Source organism: Leptonychotes weddellii, chromosome 16 (genome assembly GCF_054177405.1).
Source record: "Leptonychotes weddellii isolate Sample4059 chromosome 16, ASM5417740v2, whole genome shotgun sequence".
Classification (NCBI taxonomy): Eukaryota; Metazoa; Chordata; class Mammalia; order Carnivora; family Phocidae; genus Leptonychotes; species Leptonychotes weddellii.
In genome coordinates, this window is record NC_138384.1 from 42,621,382 (window position 1) to 42,633,042 (window position 11,661).

The following is an 11,661-nucleotide window of genomic DNA, read 5'->3' on the forward strand; positions in this document are numbered from 1 at the left end:
AGAAAACACATGTGCAATCTCTCTCTGTCAAATAAATAAATAAATCTTTAAAAAAAAATCTTTAAAAAAAACTGCACACATTTTGCACAAAAACACACCCAAAAGGTAACATGCTAAACAAATTAGGATGATTGCTTGTGGGGTAGAGAAGGGAATGGAGGATATCATGGGGAAAAAGTGAATGAATAAATAAAATGTTAAATTATGTTGTCATATTTTATCATACTACATTCAAGATTTCAGTTTACTTGTAGTGGGAAGAACTTCTGTGTCTGCTCTGTGTGCCATGTTGTATTAAGCCAGGCATGGCTCTTGGAGGATGATTTTCCAGAAGAATTTGGAACATAAAAAAGACACAAGGATCCTTTAATTATTGTTCCATTGAGTTATAGGTTTCAATGTTGCTGGGGCAATTAGCCAAATCCAAAGTAGTCCAAGTGTAGGGAAAATAATGTGATTTTCCATGAATTCAGTCTTAAAAGAAAAAAAAGGAAGAAAAGCACATTATTTTAGAACTATTTAATAGTGATAACCAATAAATCAAATGCATGGGTCTTTTTTTATATCTGGATTCAATAAAATTAGTCTAAGTAGACACATTTAACACAATTGAAAAATTTTTTATCAGGGCTTGGGCATAAATTGTTATTAAACAAATATTTTTACTTTTCTTAAATGTATAATTGTACAATATATTTAGGCTTTAAGAATGTTATCAGGGGCACCTGGCTGGTTCAGGTAGTGGAACATGTGACTCTTGATCTCCCAGTCATGAGTTCAAGACCCACGTTGGGGGTGGAGACTAATTTAAAAAAAAAGTTCTTATTAGTAAGAGATAGATACTAATGTATTTACTTGTGCAAGTACATCTCTGGGATTTGCTTTAAAATATTCAAGACAAAAATAAAAATTGAGAATATAGTAGAGGAAATAAAGCGATATTGGCCGGTTCAAGAAGGAATGAAAAATAAAGAGAAGGTGTACAAATTGGAAAAGAAAGAATAAAATTGTTGTTACTTACAATTAACATGATTAGGTGTATAAAAAGTCCAGATAAATGTGGCTTTAACATTGAAATTTATAGATGAGTTTGGCAAGTTTGCTGGATACAAGATCCAGTACAACTTTAAGTAGTTATAATCAGCATTGTGTTCTCATTCCCAATTTCAAAAGTGAAATTTCTGTCATTTCATCAAGTATTAATTTTATTATGTAAGTTTATATTTTTGTTTTTCTAGAAATATATTGATTTCATTTAAATTCACAAATACATTTTTATAAAGTTCACAGTATCATCGTAATATTTAGTGATGTTCTCTTTTTTATTTCTGATACTATTTTTCATATATGGTTTTTTTCCTTAGTCATTCTCACCATACTTTTATCAATTTTATTGCTTTATCCACAAGGTGATCTTTTGGCCTTTTGTGGAGGGGAAGATCCACTTAATTTTGTTTGTATTTCATCAATCTGCTCTTATTTTCTTCTGCTTTCTTTAGTTTTGCTATTTGTTTATTCACTTTCTGAGATTGATGTTTTCAGGATGGATTTTCAGCTTCTCTTCTATTTTAATATATGCATTTAAGGCTCAACATTTCCTTCTATGTGTGTGTTAAAATCTCTAGTTCCGGGGCACTTAGGTGGCTTAGTCGGTTAAGTGTCTGACTCTTGATTTGGGCTCAGGTTATGATCTCAGGGTGATGAGATGGAACCCTGCAAGGGACTTCGCTAAGCAGGGAGACTGCTTGAGATTCTCTCCCTCTCCCTCCGCCCCTCCCCTGCTCATGCACGTTCTCTCTAAAATAAAATCTTTTTTTAAAAAAAACCCTCCAGTTCCAACTGAGTTTGAATCTTTCTCTTTGTAGTTCTGTCAATTTTTGCTTTATAAAGTATGAACTGAAGTTATTACTTTCTAGTACTTTGAAATTTTATCATTATGAAATGACCCTTTTTATGCCAAGTAATGCTTCCCCCCACCCCCACGAAGTTCTCTTGGCGTAATATTGACATCACAAATTCTACAATTATAGAAATAATTTGAGGCCCAGGATGATGACTGACATCTTCCTTTACAAAGGATTTTCACTTGCTTCTGCAAGGGTTGGAAGAGGCCAGCAATTCATTTTCACGCAATTTCAGGGATTGAGGTGATTTTAACATTTGCGTTTAGTTCCTGCCAAAGAAGGCCCAGTTTCCTTTTGCTCTTATTCCTGTGGTGAAGCTCTTTGGGGTTTACCAGGAAGCCTCTGTGGTAGGCAACGGATTTACGTTGTTTTAGCCCCTCGAGCTTATCTAAAGTGGTACTCAGCTTCTCAGCCTTTCGATGAACAGAATCTACACTCTTCTACGTGCTAGAATAGCAAGACCTCCGCCCAGACCTTCTTAGGGATTCCGGGAAGTGAAAACCAGGAGCTTAGAGTAGTCAGGCATTTCCGCATAAGGGGAGCAGCTTTGTCTGTTTTCCGGTCCCACAGCTGGTGAAGGGTAATAGGGAGGGGGGCGCTGCTGCCTATCGCCTCCCGCCCCAGGCAGTCAGGAACCTGTTGTGCTCCAGAGCTCCTAGTAGTGACATCCCGCAGCTACAGGGAGGCGGGTCTGTAAACGTCCCCCCACCCCACCCCCGCCGCGGGATTCTGGGAAGTGTAGTCCAGGAGCTCCGTGTAGTCCAGGAGCTCCGTGTAGTCGCAGGTACCTCCATTCAAGACGGTGGTGCTGCGGGGTTCTGGGAAGTGTAGTCCAGGAGCTCCGTGTAGTCGCAGGTACCTCCATTCAAGACGGTGGTGCTGCGGAGTTCTGGGAAGTGTAGTCCAGGAGCTCCATGTAGTCGCCGGTACTTCCATTGAAGAAGGTGGTTCTCGGGAATTCTGGGAAGTGTAGTCCAGGAGTGCCGGTTGGTCGCAGGCACTTCCGCCCCAGGAGGACGCTGTAGCAGCCATCTTTTCCCTGATTATAGTGTTTCAGGTCCGCTGTCCACGACCCATTCAAACTTCTCCCGAAAACGCACCTGGGTCCCGCAGCCACCAGCATTTCATTTGGGGAGAAAGAGGAAGAGCGGCTAAAAACGGAGGTTTGATAGCCCAGGGTAGGGATTTGCATTCTCCTGGGCGGAACTTCTTTGCGCGTTGGGGACCTGCCCTGGATGGGGCGGGCTCTGGTTGTGCTTCTTCGGGTTTAAGGGTCTCCCGGGCTCTCTGCACCCCTGTCCTGGCTCCCCACCTGCGAGCCAGCCGTCTTCATATGGGTGGGTTACTGGGTAGGCTACTTAATCCCTCTGTGTCTTGGTTTGCTGTTCTGTAAAAGGGAAGTAAAAGTAATACCTTCCTAATATAGTGTTGTGAGGAATACAGTGTTGTGAGGGAAGAAACGAGGTAGTACAAGTAAAAGGTTTATAACTGCCTGGCAGGAGACTTCTTGTTACTAATACTGCTGTAATTATCCGAGAAGCGCCCATTTCTCAGTGAGGTTCTGTGAGCCCAGGCAGCTGAATTGTCCTGGACTCCTGACCTTTTTTTGGAAGGAGAGTTGCTTCTAGCTGGTACTGGGGAGTGTGATTTATCGGGAACGGAAACACAAACCTGGTATTTCGCAACCTCCTTTCCTTCCCCAGCCTTGACTTCTCAAAAATCACTGCGCGGAGGAGGAGGCATCAGAGCTCCGCGTGAGTAGGACTTGGCATTCTTCTACTGAGATAGTCGCGTAAATTGGAGAATGCGTGGGACACGCACTTGAGTAATGATTATAGCTGAGCCTTAGTTGCTAAGTTCGATTCTAAAAGCTTTACGCAAATGAACACATTTCCGTCACATAGTGGCTCTGTTAAGTGGTACTGCTGTTTTTCCTACTTTACTTTATTGTTTTAAAGATTCATTTTATTTAGAGAGAGACAGCACGAGCTGGGGAGGGGCAGAAGCAGAGGGAGACGGAGAGGAAGAGAATCTCAAGCAGACTCCCCACTGCGAAGCCCTACATGGGGCTGGATCCTATGACCCAGAGATCATGACCCAAGTGGAAACCAAGAGTCTGATGCTTAACCCACTGAGTCACCCTGGTGCCTGTCAATTACTTATGTTTGGCCTGTTTGCTCTGTTAGTGACCGTCAGCCAAAACCTCCCAGGAACATACCTGTAATCAAAGAGTTAAGTTTGCTTTAGCTTGCTGAAGCAAAGTAGCCCACACACCCAGGTGTCTTGGTAAAAGGCTATTAGGTGGGGCTGCTTATAGGGTTTTGGCTTGTGTTAGCTGAGTTGGGGAGTTTTAAGCAGTGAGGATTTGTTCTAGTTCGCATGCTGTTCAAAAGCAGAAGCAAGTTGATGACTGGATGTTGTAATATTTTTAGCTAGTAGATGGGAGAAACAAAATGAGACTTCAGTTGTCACTATTAATAAAGTAGTCAGTCACTCATGTTGGGGGGGACAGTTCTTGGGTTTGTTTTTTTTTTCCTGTCATTGTAGAATGTGTTATGGAGTCTCTTGTCCTTTTCTTGTTCATCACCATCACTGAGACTGAGTGGCCCTGTCAGATTCTCGCTGGTTAGTGGGAAACACCAAGTTCTAGCTGTTGGTCCTGCTAGCTTCCAGTGCCATTTTTGGGGTCTTGCATACTTTTATTTATTTATTTATTTTTTGCTGAACCATTTGAGGGCAAGCTAGAAACTGATCAAAATGGAATTAATTATATTGATAACACACTGTTATCTAATCCACAGCCCATATTCAGTTTTTCCAGTTTCCCCAATAAAGTCTCTGAGAGCAGTTTTCTTTTTCTAGTTCAGGGTTCAGTCCTGTGATATGCATTAAACTTAGTTTTTATTTCATTAATCTCCTTTAATCTGGAATGATTCCAGAGCACTTGGCTGGTCCAGTGGTAGAGCATGCGACTCTTGATCTCCGGGTTGTGAGTTTGAGCTCCCATTGGATATAAAGATTACTTAAAACAAAACAAAACAAAAAAGTAGAATGAATCCTCTGACTTTATTTAGCTCATGATATTCACGAAAAATATTGGCAAATTATTTTGTAGAATGTCCCTCTTTTTTTGGTTTATGTGATGTTTATGATTAGGTTCAGGCTCTGCATTAGCAGCAGGGATGCTACAGAAGTAAGTGGTAAAGCACCTTCTCAGTGCATCATGGGAAGTACGTGTCCGTTTGTGGGTTTGTCCCAATTGCTGGTTTCAACTTTGTTTTCTTCGGTAAGGTATCTGCCAGTTAATATTTTGAGACCATGTGACTGTCTTACTTCTTCCCAAACTTTCACCATTTTTTTTAGCATCCATTGATGATTATCTGAACTGTCTTTCATTCTACATTTTTTGGTTTGCCTTCTGCTATCGGGGGAACTTTCTCTTCTCACTTGTTTATTTCTTATACATTCCTTTATTTATAACAATATGTATACAATTCAGATGCCTGTCTTTTTTATTTAACTTAGGTATGGACTGTCAACCTATTTTTTTTGTTGTTGCAAAATCTTGGGTTTGATGAGTTTTCTTTACCTCAATGCCTACCTGTCAAAAGTGCACTTCCTGCTTAGAAAGAAACTTCACTTATTTTTATACCTTTTTATAAAAAGTTGGCCATGTCAATTTAGATATTATTGTTGAGGTAACAAATTATCAGGAAGACAGCCAGAGATTTTGAGCAGTCCCTGACTCATGACATGACAGAGCAACAACCTGTGAACTCCACATATTTTAATAATATTCTCTTGGTAGAAATCACATTTATAGGGATAATTTCAAACTATAGAATATCATTCTGCAGTTGGAAAGAAATAGAAACTGTGAGAGTGCTCTGATAGCTTCCTACCTTACAGCAATTCCATGAGGTTGATACCACTGTTCTCCCCCACTTGCAGATGACAGAACTGAGGCAAAGAGATGTTAATCATCTTCCCAAGATGACACTGCTAGTGAATAGCCTAGCCAGGACTTGAGCCCATGCATATTGACTCCACAGCCTTCTCTTACTGCTGTTGTCTCAGTTTGTACCCTGCCCAGAATAAGAATTACTACTGCAGAAGCTACAGGCACACTGGGACGGGGCCATTTATGTGGTTGGGCAGGTTGTTCCTTGAACTCCTACTGAAAGGGGTCAGGGGGGTATCTGGTACGCATGCCGAGTTCTGCTCATCAAGCCATGTTCACCTGCACCGTCCCATAGGTTAATGACATACTTGACGAGTTTCCATTGACTTTTTTCTCCTTTCCCAGTCTATCTTTCTAGGATTCTGTTTCCCCAGAAGGAAAGAGAATATGAACATGTTCAAGGTGAGTAGAGCTTGCCTTTCTTACTGTTAAAAATGTCATTTTAGGGGCACCTGGGGAGCTCAGTTGGTTAAGCATCTGCCTTTGGCTCCGGTTGTGATCTCTGGGTCCTGGGATCGAGCCCCACATTGGGCTCCCTGCTCGTTCTCTCTCTCTCTCAAATAAATAAAATCTTTAAAAAAAAAATGTTATTTTAGTCCTCAGAGACTGGACACAAGTTCTCTTTTAAGGAGAGTGCATCTGAGGACTTGTTGAGTGTGTCAGGTGCTTTTTTCTTTAAGACTTTTAAGTTTAATTGGTTTTGGTTTTAGCTTTTATTTCATCTTTTTTTAATCTCACAAGTAAAAGTAGAAAACTTGGGGTGCCTGGGTGGCTCAGTCGTTAAGCGTCTGCCTTTGGCTCAGGTCATGATCCCAGGGTCCTGGGATCGAGCCCCGCATCGGGCTCCCTGCTCAGCGGGGAGCCTGCTTCTCCCTCTCCCACTCCCCCTGCTTGTGTTCCCTCTCTCGCTGTGTCTTTCTCTGTCAAATAAATAAATAAAATCTTTAAAAAAAAAAAAAAGTAGAAAACTAAATAGAAATGAAAATATCTTGCACTTCACTACTTCTGTGTATTTGTATTCATAACATAGATACAGCTTTATTTCTTTTAAGATTTTTAAAAAATCTTTCATATCTTTGTTTTATTTATTTTTTACTTTTTAAATTTTGTTTTATTTTTTTTAAATGGAAGCGTAGTTGACATATTAGTTTCAGGTGTATAATACAGTGACTTGACAATTAGATGCATTGCAAAATGCTCACCGTGATAAGTGTAATTACAGTCTGTCACTGCACAAAGTTATTGTATTATTATTGATTATATTCCCTATGCTGTACTTTTCATCCCCTGACTTATTTTATAGCTGGAAGTTTGTACTTTTTTTCCTTCTCACCTGTTTGTCGATCCCCCAACCCCATAACATACACTTGAATCTTTTTTTTTTTTCATTTAATACTATGCAACAATTTTTTTTAAGTTTTTATTTTTTAAAAGTCTCTCCTGATTTAACCTATTTCTCAAAAAACAGTCCTGAAAATTACTGCCTTTTTTTTTGTCCTTAACAAGTACTCAAAATTGAAGAGGTATGTTTTATATCTGGTGCATTGGATGTTTTTTGGTAGGATATTCAAATATGGCACAGTGCGTCAGGATGAGACTTCAGCTTCACAAGAAAAGATACTGTTAGAAGCTTTCTAATTAAAGAGCTAGATTCATGCCTAAGTCACAAACCCTATGTGTATTTTATTTACTGTTTTTTTCCTTAGTGTATTTTTTTTTATTATTATTTATTTCTTAAAAATTTTATTTATTTGAGAGAGAGTGAGCACGAGCAGGGGGAGGGCAGAGGGAGAGGGAGAAGCAGGCTCCCTGCTAAGCAGGGAGCCCAACACAGGCTCAGATCCAGGACCCCGGGATCATGACCTGAGCTGAAGGCAGATGCTTAACCAACTGAGCCACCCAGGTGCCCCCAGTGTATTTTTTTTTTTTAATCAAAGTAATACATAACCTTAGTTTAAAAAATCCAGGGGTACTAAAGGACTTGTCGCTCACTGCATTGACACCTCAGAACAATTTTATAAAGAGGTGCTTGGCTTTATCTTCATTTTATTTATTTTTTTAAAAGATTTTATTTATTTGAGAAAGAGAGCATGAGCCTGCGAGCACTCAAGCCAGGCAGGGGCAGAGGGGGGAGGGGCAGAGCAAGAGGGAGAAGCAGACTCCCTGCTGGGCAGGGAGCCTGACCTGGGGCTTGATCCCAGGACCCTGAGATCATGACGTGAGCCAAAGGCAGACACTTAACCAACTGAGCCACCCAGGTGCCCCTATCTTCATTTTACAAAGACAAGCAGTTGTGAAAAAGACATCTGCTTAAATTCACACACAACACCGGAGATCTGGGGTCAGAGTATGGTATTCAAGTGAAGACAGATGCAGGAGGAGAGAGAGTTTCTCATTCAGTGACCTGGCGTGCCCTTTTGGTTTATTTCCACAAAGAACGCCACCCTGACCTGGTTCCCACTTCAGTGGGAAGGCAGGTGCTATCAAAACACTGCTGGGGCTAAACTGTTCAATGTTTCTGGGGTAATTGGCAGTGTTAATTAAAAAGTAAAAACTTTTTAGTTTAGGATGCAGCTGTTAGAATTCTAGGGAGTTTGGTTATTACAGTGCTCACTGAGAGGGCCAGGTAAATAGAGCTTTCTTTTCCAGAGCAGCACTTTCGATGAGGCTGAGGAAGATCGGTGTGTGGCATCAGCAGGAGAGAAGGAGAAGGGCTGGGAAATCTACAGATTGCTCAGGGGCCAGAGCACCTCCCCACCCTTCATCCCCACCTGTCCCCACCCATCCTCCCACCTCTCGCAGTGGACCTTGGGTATAAGATTGAGCTTGTATGTGTTTGTTGTAGGAGACGGTGACGTTCAAGGACGTGGCGGTGGCCTTCACAGAGGAGGAGCTGGGACTGCTGGACTCTGCCCAGAGGAAGCTGTACCAGGACGTCATGTTAGAAAACTTCAGGAACCTGGTCTCAGTGGGTGAGAACAGCCTCCCTCTGGAGGATCTTTGTCACCTTGGGGTTTTAAGGCTTTGGGGCTCTTGAAATGGTTCCCTGAGTTTGGGGATTGGACTTTGCTAATTCCTGTGGGACACAGGATGTTTCTGATCTTTCTGAACAGGATCTTTCAGGTCTTTTTCATTTGGGTTTTTGTAAAGGACTATAAATGGACAGTATACTGCTACACCTTGTCAATTTGATTTCAGATTTCACTCCTGTCGCATTAGTGAATTCTAACACTGATTTATTGAATTCTATGAGCAGTTTTGAATGAAATCAATAGGGGAGAGAATATCAGAACTTCTTAGGACACATTGCAGCAAAAAACTGGTTGATTGCATGAGTGTGTGAGGGCCACTGGGAGATTCAGTGAAAACAGACATGGGTTAGAAATAGGTCATTCAAACTTTCTTTGGATAGTACATATCTCTATGTATGTAGTTGGGTCATGAAATAAGTGCTATTTCTTCAATGGGTCATGATTAAAAAAAGGTTTGAAAAACACACTTTCGATACCTTGAATATGCAGTTGGAACTCAAATTTCCAGTAAATTTTAGTTCTAGCATGTTCATTTTATTTATTTATTTTTTAACATACCTACTTGCAATTTTAATTAACAGTTATAATCAAAAAACAGATTTATATACTTGGTAAGGCCCTTTTTTTTTTAAGATTTTATTTATTTATTTGACAGAGAGACACAGTGAGAGAGGGAACACAGGCAGGGGGAATGGGAGAGAGTGAAGCAGGCTTCCCATGGAGCAGGGAGTCCGACGCAGGGGCTCGATCCCAGGACCCCAGGATCATGACCTGAGCTGAAGGCAGACACTTAACGACTGAGTCACCCAGGCGCCCTGAAGGCCCTTGTTTTAATATAAGTACAAATCTTGAGGATATATTTTTTGAAGTCGGCTTCACTTTATAGACTGATAAATCTACTGTCCAAAAGTCACAGGGTTGCTTTTATTACTAATCCATCCATATAATTAAATCCACGTGGAGGGGTGCCTGGGTGGCTCAGTTGCTTTCATTTTAACTCGTGATTTTGCATGTTCTCAGGACATCAGCCCTTTAAACGAGATCAATGGCACATAGAAAGAGAAGAGAGGCTCTGGTTGATGAAGACAGCAGCCCAGATAGAGAGAAATGTAGGTAAGAACGAAGCAACTGTGCGTTGTCACAGTTACCTGTCCATCTGTTTTGTTTCTCGCCACCTGTGTGCTGTCGCCTGGGTCCAGGTGCCAACCCTCTTTCCTGGATTATTGCAGAAGTCTTTGCAGTGGTGCCTGCCCCCACCCTTCTTCGGTCTGTGCTTTAAGTAGCGGCCTGAGGGATCCTTTATGACTTTAAGTCCGATTATGTTAGTCTTCTCTTCAAAATTTTCTTACGGCTTCTTTAGAATAAAAACCACTTAAAGCAGCTTCTAGAGAGTCCTCTGTGGTCTGCTCCCACGGCGTGTCTAAATACATCTGTCCTTCCTCTTGCTCCATTTTTTCTGCCTACGGTGTCTTCCCTGCCATTTCTCAGACCTGCGAAGGAAGCTTCTGCCTCAGAGCCCTTCACTTGTTCCTCTCTGCCCGGAATAGTCTCTCACCTGTAACCCTTCAGGCCCCTTCTTTACTTCTTTTAGGTCACTCAGTTCTCATCTCATGTGAGGACTCTGACCACCCTGTTGAAAATGCCATTCTCTCTTGACTCTCTCTGCGCTGCCTTATTTTGGGTGATCATCATCTCACGTATTTTTATTCATTTGTTTCTTTTATCTTTGTCTCCTCACTGGAGCGTAATCTTCAAGAGTAGAGGAATTTTGTTCGTTTTGTTGATTGTTCACTATCCTCAGTGCTTAGAATAGTCCTGGTACATGGCAGGGGCTCTGTAAATCTTTGTTGAATAAATGAATGAGTTACTGTAGAAGAAAGCCTGCCCTCCACGGAAATAGCTAAGAGGTGAACAGATCCATGTGAAGAAGGGATATTGCAAAATATTTTTTGTCTCTAAATGAATTCTTAACCTAATTCTAATTTCTCGGCTGCCTATGGTATATGTGTGTGTGTTTGCCTTTCTGTCCGAGTCGACCCGCACCAGCTCGTGCAGAGCCCTGTACAGAATGTGTAGTAGCACTGTCGTTGTAACCAAATTGAACACCGTTCTTTCCCTGTGACCTTCCTTTAGTAGCAGAGCATATTCATCTGGGGAGGAGATTCTTTTTTGGTAGAGGATTCTTTGGTCCACTTCTTAGGCAGCTCCCCCAGAGGAGGGAAAAAAATTCACCTTCCATATCTCTTATATCAGGGAATGGAAGGTCTCAGAAAATAGCCAGCTTGTGAGTTAGCCTTTCCCTTAAAAGATTTGCCCAGCCGCGTCCCATTTGCTTCTTCCGAAATGCACATACGGAATCATAAATGGATCTTACGTCGTATCCTCAGACGTAGTGTTGGTGTATAGATGTAAATATACGACTTTCGAAGGCATTTCATACGATGACAGCTTTGCTGCTTGAGAATCATCTGAACATTCCCTAATAGTTTCTAGTCTGTTTCTTCTAAACATCATAAGTGATGGAATTTATTTCCCATCTCACCAATAAACTGCATTCTGCACTTAGAAACAGTCATTTTAAGGGGAGCCCTCCTACACTGTTGGTGGGAATGCAAGCTGGTGCAGCCACTCTGGAAAACAGTGTGGAGGTTCCTCAAAAAGTTGAAAATAGAGCTACCCTATGATCCAGCAGTTGCACTACTGGCTATTTACCCTAAAGATACAAATGTAGGGATCCGAAGGGGTACGTGCACCCCGATGTTTA

At 41.4% G+C, this 11,661-nt stretch overlaps 2 protein-coding genes across 11 annotated transcripts in view; one reads left to right on the forward strand and one right to left on the reverse strand.

The window, feature by feature from the left end:
- ZNF229 (zinc finger protein 229) overlaps window positions 1–11,661 on the reverse strand; it is a 474,727-nt gene that overhangs the window by 206,645 nt on the left and 256,421 nt on the right. The window lies entirely within an intron of this gene.
- LOC102746854 (uncharacterized) overlaps window positions 1–11,661 on the forward strand; it is a 29,819-nt gene that overhangs the window by 14,488 nt on the left and 3,670 nt on the right. For 2 of the 10 annotated variants that reach the window (XM_081807030.1, XM_081807029.1), the window contains 2 exons: window positions 8,711–8,837; window positions 9,918–10,010. In XM_081807030.1, coding sequence (XP_081663156.1) covers window positions 8,804–8,837; window positions 9,918–10,010 — 127 coding nt within the window. In that variant the 5' untranslated portion in view covers window positions 8,711–8,803. Of the gene's footprint in view, window positions 1–2,760; window positions 2,831–2,897; window positions 3,083–3,607; window positions 3,659–6,210; window positions 6,268–8,710; window positions 8,838–9,917; window positions 10,011–11,661 lie in introns of those variants that run through there. The other 8 variants (XM_081807027.1, XM_031026635.2, XM_006732000.3 and 5 more) reach the window with 8 other exon arrangements.